This window comes from Sphaerodactylus townsendi, linkage group LG04 (genome assembly GCF_021028975.2).
Source record: "Sphaerodactylus townsendi isolate TG3544 linkage group LG04, MPM_Stown_v2.3, whole genome shotgun sequence".
Taxonomy (NCBI): Eukaryota; Metazoa; Chordata; class Lepidosauria; order Squamata; family Sphaerodactylidae; genus Sphaerodactylus; species Sphaerodactylus townsendi.
Window position 1 is genome coordinate 9276423 of NC_059428.1, and position 12269 is coordinate 9288691.

At 48.7% G+C, this 12269-nt stretch overlaps 1 protein-coding gene across 3 annotated transcripts; it reads right to left on the bottom strand.

The window, feature by feature from the left end:
- Positions 1 to 5922: 5922 nt before the first annotated feature.
- Positions 5923 to 10361, bottom strand: KCTD14 (potassium channel tetramerization domain containing 14). Of its 3 annotated transcripts, XM_048495335.1 has the most exons (3): positions 10245 to 10361; positions 8989 to 9232; positions 5923 to 6752 (listed from the first exon to the last, which is right to left on the bottom strand). In XM_048495335.1, the coding sequence occupies exons 2-3, from the start codon at positions 9034 to 9036 to the stop codon at positions 6078 to 6080; spliced, it is 723 nt and encodes a 240-aa protein (XP_048351292.1). In that variant the 5' UTR covers positions 9037 to 9232; positions 10245 to 10361; the 3' UTR covers positions 5923 to 6077. The 3 variants fall into 3 exon arrangements, with proteins under 3 accessions (XP_048351292.1, XP_048351295.1, XP_048351294.1); XM_048495338.1 differs by lacking the exon at positions 10245 to 10361 and having other exon boundaries at positions 5923 to 6749; positions 8989 to 9267; XM_048495337.1 differs by lacking the exon at positions 10245 to 10361 and having other exon boundaries at positions 8989 to 9267.
- Positions 10362 to 12269: the final 1908 nt, after the last annotated feature.

Here is a 12269-nt window from a genome sequence, read left to right on the forward strand (position 1 = left end):
ATCGCCGTTTATCACATGCCTGTCTGCGCAGAGCGGTAAGCGGCGGTACTTCAGTCGAAGCTCAGGTTGGACCGTGAGTTCGATTCCAAAGGAAGTCGGTTTCAGACCGTTGTCCCGAGGTTGATTCAGCCTCCCATCCTCCCCAGGTGCATAAAATGCGAACCCAGCTTGCTGGAGGTAAAGTGGAGGTGACTGGGGAAGGTAATGGCAAACCATCCCATAAACACAGTTTGCCAGTAAATGTCATTATGTGATGTCACCCAATGGGTCAGCAATGACCCGCTGCTTGCACAGGGGACCACATTTACCTTTGTCACCTTATGTTGCGGATCGGGAGTCAAGGAAATAAATAGGGGTCCGTGTAAAAATTCCAATTGCACTAATTCTTTTGGGTGGCTTCTTGTGAAAGCCATCTGAGCAAGTAGGAGGAGAGGAAGAGTGAGCATGACTCCCATTCATAATGATCTAGGTTTTTAAAGGGTTGCCAACTATAGGTTGTAACATTCCTGGAGATTTGGTGGGGGGGGAGGTTCAGCAAGTTATAATGCCATATAATCCATCCTCCAAAGCATAGGTGTCAAACTCACGGCCCTCCAGATGTTATGGACTACAGTTCCCATCATCCCCTGCCAGCATGATGCGGGCAGGGGATGATGAGAACTGTAGTCCATAACATCTGGAGGGCCGTGAGTTTGACACCTATGCTCCAAAGCAGTCTCAAGGGGGACTGATCTCTGTAGCATGGAGATCTGCTGTAATTCCTGGAGATTTCCAGCCCTACCCCTGGGGGTTGGCAACGGTACCCTTTTTGTTGTTGTTTTTGTCGGGTATACATATATGTATTAGCAGAGTAGAACAGAAGAGACAGATTCTCAGTTTATTGTCGAAGTCTTTCACGGACGGAATCACTGGAGTGTTGTGGGGTTTCCGGGCTGTATGGCCGTGTTCTAGCAGCATTTTCTCCTGACGTTTCGCCTGCATCCGTGGCTGGCATCTTCAGAGGATCTTCAGATGCAGGTGAAACGTCAGGAGAAAATGCTACTGGAACACGGCCATACAGCCCAGAAACCCCACAGCACTCCAGATTCTCAGTTGCTTTTTATAAATGAGTTTACTAACTATAAGGGAGGGTTACATGGAGATAAAATAAGAAATCCTTTCGTTCCTGTTACACAACTACATTACCGTATGCTTGATCAGAGATTTGTCAGTTGCAAAACATGTTGGCAGTCATACTGGTCCAAAATCCAAATCCAAAAAACCCCCACATCCCTATAATTCCTTGTATTAGGACCAAGTCCGACCAACCACAAAAAATAGTGTGCAGGCAGTTGAGTTCACCAGAACTCTTCCTCAGGTTGGATGTTACAAACAAACAACCAAAAAGAACAGAAAAGAAATAGGATCATGGTTTACTTTTGCATGTTGCGTGGTGGCTAAGGGCAGGTGCACTCTGATCTGGAGGAACCGGGTTTGATTCCCAGCTCTGCCACCTGAGCTGTGGAGGCTTATCTGGGGAATTCAGATTAGCCTGTGCACTCCCACACACGCCAGCTGGGTGACCTTGGGCTAGTCACAGCTTTCTGGAGCTCTCTCAGCCCCACCTACCTCACAGGGTGTTTGTTGTGAGGGGGGAAGGGCAAGGAGATTGTAAGCCCCTTTGAGTCTCCTGCAGGAGAGAAAGGGGGGATATAAATCCAAACTCTTCTTCTTCTTCTTGATTTTCCACCAGTGTTTAGGGTTGCCAACTCAGGAATGGGAAATCCCTGGAGATTTGGGGGTGTAGTGTGGGGAAAGCAGAGTTTTTATTTATTTTAATTTTATTAAAGTTATACCCCGCCCAATTCCTGACCAGGGCTGGCTCAGAGAAGCTTACAAATATGGTTCAAACCAACAGTATAGGCCAGGGGTAGGGAACCTTTAACACTCAAAGAGCCATTTGGACCCGTTTTCCACGGGAAAAGAAAACACTTGGAGCCCGCAAATAATTTTTGACATTTAAAATAAAGATAACACTGTATATATTGGTTTTTTTAAACCTTTTACTCCACTCATTCTGAGAAGCGCATGGATGCGCCCGCCCTGCTGCCTGCAGGGCGGGCAAGGATGGGGCCAGCGGCTTGGCCTTGCCGGCCGCTGGGAAAGCGCCCGCCCCACTCCAACGGGGTGGGCGAGAAGGAAAGCCCGCGGCACTGCCCAGATGGCCGCAGGCAATTGGTGCGCTCGCCCTGCTGCCTGCAGGGTGGGCAAGGATGAAGCCGGTGGCTCGGCCTCGCCGTCCGCCGGGAAAGTGCCCGCCCCACTCCAACGAGGCGAACGAGAGGGGAACCTGCGGCGCGGCCCAGCCATCTGTGGGCAGTTGGTGCGCCTGCCCTGCTGCCTGCAGGGCAGGCAAGGATGAAGCTGGCGGCTCGGCTTGTGGAGCCGCAGTGCAAGGGCAGAAGAGCCGCATGCGGCTCTCGAGCCGCAGGTTCCCTACCCCTGGTATAGGCAATATACATAAATTAGATCTAAAAACAATACATATCATTAGTTCTAAAATACTTGTTTTAAACAGTTGCTGCGAGGATAAAATGGAGGAAAGAAAAGCATGTTAGCTTCTTTGGATCCTCAATAGCAAGAAAAGTGGTTGTAAATGAAGTAACGATAAATAAACATGGACAGCAAAAATAACAGACTGATTTTTAATATCGGTATAAAATAAATTTGTCTTCTGTTCCTGTTGGATTTCTGCCACTTTGCGGAGATGCCCTTGTGGCAGGTTTATATTGTATGAGAATTGCTTCTAAATTCAGAAACACGCACACACACACACACAAGGCTGGAGGCAGAATATTTTTTTTCATTTTAAAAAGCTCAGGAAAGTTAAATCCAGTGTTTAATTCATGTTTTTTTTAATGCTGAGGCTAACATTTACATCAAAGCATATAAAATCGTAGGCACAGAATTTGGTTACAGTTGTGGAAAGACACTGCGTAAATGTTTTTAAAAAGATATCACCTGAGGACTAACATTTGGAAACAGAAACAAGTTCTGGGGCGGCATGAGCTCATATAAGTAGAGCAGTGGTGGGATCCAAAAATTTTAGTAACAGGTTCCCATGGTGGTGGGATTCAAACTGTGGCGTAGCGCCAATGGGGCTGGGAGGGGCACAACGGGGGCGTGGCCAGGCATTTTGGGGGCGGGGGGGGGGGGGGGGGGGGCGATTTCCTGGGGCGGGGCTGTGCGGCGATTGTCAGCCGCTGCGCCGGTCCTTAGGGCGGGAAACGAATGCACGCAGGCGCAGGCTGCCACGCACGCCGGTGCACCTCCTGCTAGACTGCTTCAAGTTCTGCGCGCTACTGCTGAGAGGAGGGGCGTAACTAAGGCAAAAATCACGTGGCAAAATCACCAATGAGTAACCCCCTCTCGGCACACACAAATAATTAGTAACCTACTCTCGGGAACCTGTGAGAACCTGCTGGATCCCACCTCTGCCTGCATCTCAAAGCAGCATCTGCAATACTACATCCAGGGGGCCCGTGCTTGCCTCTTGCACGAAGCCATGCAAAGGTTTGTATTAGAAATGCAAATGGACCTTACAGAGCAAGTAACTTTTTTTAGTTTCAGTTTATTTATTCATACTTTAAAGTCAAACTCTAAAACAGAGAAAAGTTGGCCAAATTATAAAGTTGTTATTTCATAGAGACCTCCAGTTTCTTCTGCAATGAATATTAACCTTGAATGTTAAACTGTCAGCACTTGCCATTAAATATCAAAATAAAATTAAATCTTTCACATAATTGATTTTTTTTAAAAAAAATCTCACTTTTCTCTATTGGATCTTGCTTTAACAATCCTTAACCTTCAAAACCACCGGTCATCTTTTTTTTGTTTGATCTAGATATTCTATCAGGATTTCCAATTGTCCATGAATTGGCTATTGCAGGGGTCTGCAACCTGTGGCTCTCCAGATGTTCGTAGACTACAAATCCCATCAGCCCCTGCCAGCATGGCCAACTGTAGTCCATGAACATCTGGAGAGCCACAGGTTGCAGACCCCTGGGCTATTGGATCTTATTCTTACAGAACAAATAACCTGAGGTCTGAAACTAAGCGGCATATCCCTCAAAGTCATTGCCAATCAGACACAGAGCAAGAGATTCATCCTCCCCCAAATCAGTCAGACTTCCAACAAATTCCATCCATCAAATCATTTCCATACAGATGGAAAGACAGTGGTGGATTCCGCACAACGTAAATATAACATCCTGAGGACATTATAAAAAGCATATGGGGGGAGAACTTCACACAGCTCTCTTCCCCAAAACAACTTAAACCCGTTTTTTTTTCTCTCAACCCAGGTTTTTCAAAAATCCCTAAACTACCCATCTGTTCCCCCGAACCCAGGTTGACAATGTTCCCTGCCTGCTGAGTGAACACCAAATCTCTTCCTTTTATTTTCACCACTTGTACCCGCCATTTTGTGTTCTGCCTTCAGGTTCTCCATGAGGATTCCCCACTGAGGTTGGCTGTGCTTGCAGGACATCAGCGCACAGTTTTGCTGTAAAAAGTAAATGAATAAAGCTTGTTTTGTGTAGCGATCCCGTGAATGTGTCATTTTCCCTTTTTTGTTTTTAGGGAGTTGTCTGCAAAGATATGGTGACATGACTAGGGAAACTGCAATCTATCTATATATATAAAAATCTATCACTGCGTTTTTCTGCTGACAGGTAATCTTCCAAACTAATGGACCGATTGCTTTGAAATTTTCACACATCGCATTCGCGTGCGGCCAGGTTTCCATACTGTTTCCACACCTCCTGTTGTGTACATGTCACAACTGTGCCAGTTATTGTGTACATGCCACACCTGTGACAGTTGGAACCACAGTTCTGTTCCGCAACAGCACCATCTGCTGGCCATCAAAGCAACACCCTCTGATACAGGGGAACCAACCATGCCTTCTTTGAAAACTGCTGCCATCTGGAGTGAAAAAGATCTGGACATGGCCCACCCACCCTAGTGGAGGAAGGGGAAGGTGAGGGAGGGTCCGGGGGTTTGCTGGACCAAACTCTCTGAAATTTGAACACAACGTAGCTCATGCCTCTCAGCGTGTTTTACGCTAGATAATTCACCTGCAACGGAAGGGAGTGAAAGGGACAGGACCAGCCACCTGCACATGGCCCACCCACCGTAGCAGAGGAAGGGGAACGTTAGGGAGGGACCTGCAGGGTTGCCATGCAAGGGAACGGGAGAGAGGGAGGGGAGCGAGGGGCCCCTTGCCTCTCCCCTCCCTTGCAAGCATTGTGCAATGACACATGTTCGAACCGTTCGCTTCCCCTTTTCTTTCTTTTCCACTTCACCAGACTCAGCCACAGCAACGCATGGCCGGGCCCACTAGTATGCATATATTTGTGTCACCATAGCTTCACAGACATCCCCCTGAAAACAAAACTGGCACATGCGCATGATCTCTAGGCAAAGCAAACTTTATTCATCTTCTTTTTACAGCGAAATCGCCCTGATGAGTGGCAAGCAGTGGAAACCTTTGTAGGAAACCATCAAATGGCAGAAGCACGGAGAATCTCCGCAGCGGCACAGAAACTGGCGGGCGCAACTGTGAAACTGACAAGCACTCCATGCAGCTGGCGGGAAGAAAGATCCATTTTGGCTTGCCGCACTTGTGTTGTGGGAAGAGTTTGGATTTGAATTTATATCCCCCTTTTCTCTCCTATAAGGAGATTCAAGTTGGCTTACAATCGCCTTTCCCTCCCCCCCACAACAAACACCCTGTGAAGTGGGTGGGGCTTAGAGAACTCCAAAGAACCATGACTAGCCCAAGGCCACCCAGCTGGCATGTGTTGGAGTGCACAAGCTAATCCGGTCCACCAGATAAGCCTCCACAGCTCAAGCGGCAGAGTGGGGAGTCAAACCCGGTTCTCCAGATTAGAGTGCACCTGCTCTTAACCACTTCACCATGCTGGCTCTAAACACAAAATGCCCAGATGGATCTTTTAAAACCGTCTGCAGGGCGTGATATTTCTGTTGTGCAGAATCCACCAGTGATAAAAAGGGACCAAGCCACCACCTTTCCCTTACCACCAAGTGAAGAAAAATTTATAGAAGTAATAATTGGCCGAGAAGCGGAAGCCCTTCTCCGGCGCGAAGACCTGGAAGGAGATCGTGTAGCCTTTGGCTTCCAAGTCCATCTTGATGCAGTCCAGTAAGTCAAGGATACTTGGTGAGGCCTTCCAGGGGCCAAACTTGACCACTAGCTTCTTGTTCGCGTCCAGGCTGGCGAGGACATCTTGACACTTGGCGAAGTCTTCGTCCGTCTTCACCACACACACCATGAGGCTGGACTGGCGGGAGGCCATCGCCTCGGCCCGCGCAATGCGGACCATGAGTTCGATATTCTCCGTGTAGAGGGGCACCTGGGAGAGGAACTGTTTCCTGGCTACCTGCTCGCCAAAGATCTGCGGGGAGTCTTCCAACTCTTTGATCAACGGCTCGATGTCATAGAACAAGGCTTCCTTGTATACGTCCTGGATGCACTGTGTGGGCACCTGGTCGCTGCGCAGGTATTCCAAAATGTACTTAAAATAAGTCCCGGGCCGATCTATGAAGTACCTCCCCGTGGAGTCCATTGGCGGTTTTGGCTGGTCCTGGGCGAACATCTCGGCCAGCTTGGAATGAGGATGTTTCTTCAAAGTGCTCAACGTGGTTGTGAACAGCTCCCCGCCGACATTTAGCGCTACGATTTGCGACTGCTAGCGGGAAAGAAAGCGGGATAGATAGAGGGATAGATAGCGGGATAGATAGCGGGAAAGAAAGCAGGATAGATAGCGGGATAGATAGCGGGATAGATAGCGGGATAGATAGCGGGAAAGAAAGTTTGTTTACTTTCTGTTTTTTTACTTTCTGACGCCCACTAAGTGTTTTACAAAAATGGGCAGGGCCAGGTGGAGCTTTTGCTCAGCAGGGCTCCGGGCTGGCTGTACAGATCAACAGGCATCCTACTGAGCAGAGCTTCTCTGCCTGAAATGTTCAAGTGGCAGTACATATCACCCCGCTCCAGTGGTGGGATCCAAAAATTTTAGTAACAGGTTCCCTCGCCAGCCCCCCCCCCTCAGCAAAGGGGGCAGAGGCGTACCTGGGCAAACCTGAGCCCTGGGCAAAACCTGAGTTGGATGCCCCCCCCCCCCGGGCAGCCACCCCACCACGACCCCAGAAATTTTTTTTGCACCAGGTCATTTCTAAATCATCATCGCATTATAGAAAATGCCCCAACTCACAAATCTGAACACAGCAATGGTGAAACACACAGGTTCTTTGATAGAGACTGGCGAGATAAAAGGCACAAAAGGCTGAGAATCCATGAATGGCAGTACCTGAAAGGGATTAACCCAGTTCAGGGAGTGACATTATTAGTCGCAATGGCTATATGGAACCTTCACGTTCAAAGGCAGTGGGCCTCTCGGGGAGGCGAGGGCGTGGAGACGGAAAAGCGGACCCAATTAGTAACCCCCTCTCGGCACACACTAATGATTAGTAACCCACTCTCAGGAACTGGTGAGAACCTGCTGGATCCCACCTCTGCCTCACTCCCTGAGTTACATGTCACCTCAAATCTAATGCAGACCGACACAGCCGAATCTATGATATTTTAAGTACAGCTTGAATGTCATTTCAGGTCCGCGATCAGGTGTTCCACCATACAAAGACAGCTTCTACGTTAGTGTTTTAGTTTAGGGGGAAACTATCATTTGTTCTTAGTTTTTACAGGGAATCCAGACAGCATCATCCTCTTCACAAAAATTAGTTTGCAGTGTTGATACACCCGTGGTTGGATTCATTCAGGTTTGCATGCATAACAAGGTGAACGAGCAAAAAAAAAGGAAACACCCCACCCAAGTCCCCACCCAGTGGTGGGATCCAAAAATTTTAGTAACAGGTTCCCATGGTGGTGGGATTCAAACAGTGGCGTAGCGCCAATGGGGCTGGGCGGGGCACGACGGGGGCATGGCCGGGCATTCCGGGGGCGGGGCATTAATAATTTCTCTGTTACTGTAAAAAACTCTTACTGAAAAAAAAAGTTCCTAATTTCCAGCTGGTATCTTTCTGTCCATAATTTAAACGCATTATAGCAAGTCCTATTGTCTACTGCCAACAGAAACAACTACTTCTCCTCTAATTGACTGCCTGTCAAATACTTAATACTTTCAAATACTTAATTTTGTTTCTAGAAATCAAAAGAAGGACACTTTCCTTAAACCAGGAACTTGACCATATTTCTAAAACATGTTTTTAAAACAGCCCAACAGGGAGAATGATCCCGTTTTCTACTTCGCTAACCAACCGCATAGGAAACAACAGGACTTGATGATTTTGGGACCTAATGGAATTTCTAACGGAAAAGCGGACCCGATTAGTAACCCCCTCTCGGCACACACAAATAATTAGCAACCCACTCTCGGGAACTGGTGAGAACCTGCTGGATCCCACCTCTGGTAGCCACCCCACCACGACCCCAAAAATTTTTTTCTGCACCAGGTCATTTCTAAATCATCATCACATTATAGAAAATGCCCCAACTCACAAATCTGAGCACAGCAATGGTGAAACACACAGGTTCTTTGATAGAGGCTGGCGAGATAAAAGGCACGAAAGGCTGAGAATCCATGAATGGCAGTACCTGAAAGGGATGAACCCAGTTCAGGGAGTGACATTATTAGTCGCAATTGCTATATGGAACCTTCACGTTCAAAGGCAGGATGCCTCTCGGGGAGGCGAGGGCGTGGAGACGGAAAAGCGGACCCCATGAGTAACCCCCTCTCGGCACACACAAATGATTAGCAACCCACTCTCGGGAACTGGTGAGAACCGGCTGGATCCCACCTCTGCCCACACCCCAAAGCCTTAATTGAAACCAACTTGAGGTTCAGGGAGATTCCATTTTCTCCAGTAACTTTGGGAAAGTCAGTAGCCTTCGCGGCTGGAACTCACCGTTTGCAAGTTGCTTCCGTTTTGTTTCGATTCTGAGCAAATGCTCATCTTGCCTCCTCTCCTCCGAAAAGAACCGCAGGAAGGCAGAGGGAGGCAGATTATGCTGTGAGTAGAGCCCTTGTGTATTCTTGCTCTCTGTGATGGACAGGAGGCCGTCCCGCCCCTGAAGGGAAAGCCAACCTCTCAGGTGAGCCCGCAGGAGCGCTGCTGCTTACCAATCGCCTTTAAAGTGAGGGGTGAAATTCTGGGGGGAACATAGGAGAGAGAGAGAGAAAGCTGAGTTCGAATCAGGGTCAGGGAAAAGAGTAGACCGAGTGTAGGGTAGCTCTGCCTGGCAGTGTGGCAGAGTGGTTAAGCTCTATCTCTGGGAGAGAAGAAGAAGAAGAAGAAGAGTTTGGATTTCTATCCCCCCTTTCTCCCCTGCAGGAGACTCAAAGGGGCTGACAATCTCCTTGCCCTTCCCCCCTCACAACAAACGCCCTGTGAGGTAGGTGGGGCTGAGAGAGCTCCGAGAAGCTGTGACTAGCCCAAGGTCACCCAGCTGGCGTGCGTCGGAGTGCACAGGCTAATCTGAATTCCCCAGATCAGCCTCCACAGCTCAGGCGGCAGAGCTGGGAATCAAACCCGGTTCCTCCAGATTAGATACACGAGCTCTTAACCTCCTACGCCACTGCTGCTCAGTTGTTATGCCTGTCTCTGGGGATGAGCAGAGCTTGTCCCGTTTAGTCCGCTAAACAATCTGGGGTAAAGACAAGCTGGCACAGGTGGAATCCTGTGTGCGAGAGAGGATCCCACCAAACAACTCGTCAATAGAAGTCTGTTTGTGCCTATAAACATTGCAGAAAAGTCTTAACTATTCTCTGAAGTCATCGCCAGTTTAAATTTCTGTGCCCTGGACAGGTTTCTCCTTTTGTCCGCCTGGAGACCTGGGCTGCTGGTTTGTTCCTTTAAAACCAGCCCTCTAAATAAATAAACCTTCTGAGTTGTTTGTATGAAAAACATTTGAGTCCAGCGGCCCCTGTAAGACCAACAAAGTTTTACGCGCGGTATAAGATCTTGTGTGTGAACTCTCCTTCATGCACGTGACAGCTTATAACAAGAATAAAACTTTGCCGGACTGAAAGGTGCCACCGGACTGTGGCGTTTTTTTCCTGCCGCTTCAGACCAACAACTCCCCACCTGCATCTGTCACGGTTGTTTATATATTAATCCAACCTCGGTGATCTCAATAATCTCCTCGTGTGCCCGAAACGTACCTCACGGCAGCAAACCCAAAACCTGTCTGGCTCACGGCATCTGGAAACGGAGCGGAAGGTTTATAGCTCACAGCGAACCTAGATTCCAAAAACCTTAGGAGGCTGAGTGTGTCCCCTCGGTAGAACACAAAGGGCTTGTCACGCTGTCCCTCCCCGTTGCCAGACGGTGACTCACTCACCCACCCACACCCGATAGCTCTGCGCTCCACCCTGAAAGTACAGTTATGCTCTGAGATCTTCCGGCTGATGTTTAGTGGACACAGGTAAGCAGGTGGCCGGGAGTCAGGCAGGTGGAAATCTGGTTTCACCTCTCGAGGCACAACTCTTTGGGAAAAGCCAGACGGGAGGCGTGGCTTCTCTGATTTCCATGTGCCTCCCAAACGGGCACAGAAGTTGGGACTAAGACCCAGGTGGACGATTCTCCGCCACACACACACACACACCCCACACACACACATTATTGACAGTCTTCAGCTCACCCACCCTGTCCAAGCGACAGTGACTCAAAACACTCCCTTCGGTGACTGTTGTTTGCCAAACTGGTTACACCCTGATCCCACTGCTTTGCCCGGTTCCTTTGTCGTTCAGTTTTAAAGGCACAGTGCCTTCATCTCGGCAGTGTCCCCCCACAAGTCTACATGTCCAGAGGAGGGCAACCAAAATGATGAAAGGTCTGGAATCCATGCCCTACGAGGAGAGACTTAGGGAGCTGGGGATGTTCAGTTTGGTGAAGAGAAAGTTAAGAGGTGACATGATAGCCATGTTTAGATATTGGAAGGGATGTCATGTTGGTGAGGGAGCAAGCTTGTTTTCTGCTGCTCCAGAGACTAGGACCAGGAGTCATGGGTTCAAGGTGAAGGAAAAGAGATTCCACCTAAACATCAGGAACAGCTTCCTGACAGCAAGGGCTGTTCGGCTGTGGAATGCTCTGCCTCGGAGTGTGGTGGCGTCTCCTTCTTTGGAGGTTTTTAAAGAGAGGCTGGATGGCCATCTGTCAGGAGCGCTTGGATTGTGTGTTCCTGCATGGCAGGGGGTTGGACTTGATGGCCCTCGGGGTCTCTTCCAACTCTCTGGTTCTAAGATTGCTTAAGCACAAAGTTTCTTCTCTTCTTGATAGCCTACAGATAGTGCTAACCCCACAGGAGCAGCAGTGGCGTAGGAGGTTAAGAGCAGAGGCGTAGCTACCATGGGGACATCCGGGGACAAGTGCCTCGGGCGCCACCTTGTGGTGGGCGCAAAAATTGCAGGTTCGTTAGTGGCTTTTTCTATTTTTCAGGGTTTTTCCCATGTTTGGCCTGCAGGGGGCGCAGTTTTTAGGCTAGCAGCACCAAACTTTCAGACTATTGTCAGGTGACTCTCCTGATAATACCAGCCAAGTTTGGTGCAGTTTGGTTCAGGGGGTCCAAAGCTATGGACCCCCAAAATGGGTGACCCCATACTCCATTATTTCCAATGGGAGCTAATAGTAAACGGGGCTACCCTTTTGAGGGTCCATAACTTTGGGCTTCCTGAACCAAACTTCACTAAACCTAGGTGGTATCATAAGGATAGTCTCCTGCTGATACCACCCAGGTTTGGTGAAGGTTGGTTCAGGGGGTCCAAAGTTATGGACCCCCAAAAGGGGTGCTCCATCCTCCATTGTTTCCAATGGGAGCTAATGGTAGATGGGGCTACCCTTTTGAGGGTCCATAACTTTGGGCTTCCTGAACCAAACTTCACTAAACCTGGGTGGTTTAATCAGGAGAGTCTTCTGAAGATAGCCTAAAAGTTTGGTACTGTTAGCTTAAACATTGCTCCCTTAACAGGCACCCTCAAATTTTCCCCAGGTTCTCTTTAAATCCACCTCCTTTGGAGTGGATTTAAAGGGAGAATCTGGGCTCCCTAGATTAAAAAAAAAAAACATTAAAAGTATTGTTGAAGGCTTTCAAAAACCAGATTCAACTGGTAGTTGTGAGTTTTACAGGCTGTGTAGCCATGGTCTGATAGATCTTGTTCCTAACATTTCGCCTGCATCTGTGGCTGGCA

What these genes read in the sequence shown, in the direction of transcription:
- KCTD14 (XM_048495335.1), bottom strand. Translation starts at nt 9,036, where the DNA reads ATGAGCATTTGCTCAGAATCGAAACAAAACGGAAGCAACTTGCAAACG. An exon ending in ACGGAAGCAACTTGCAAACG is followed by an intron (nt 6,753 to 8,988) that starts GTGAGTTCCAGC and finishes CTTTCCCGCTAG; the next exon opens with CAGTCGCAAATCGTAGCGCT.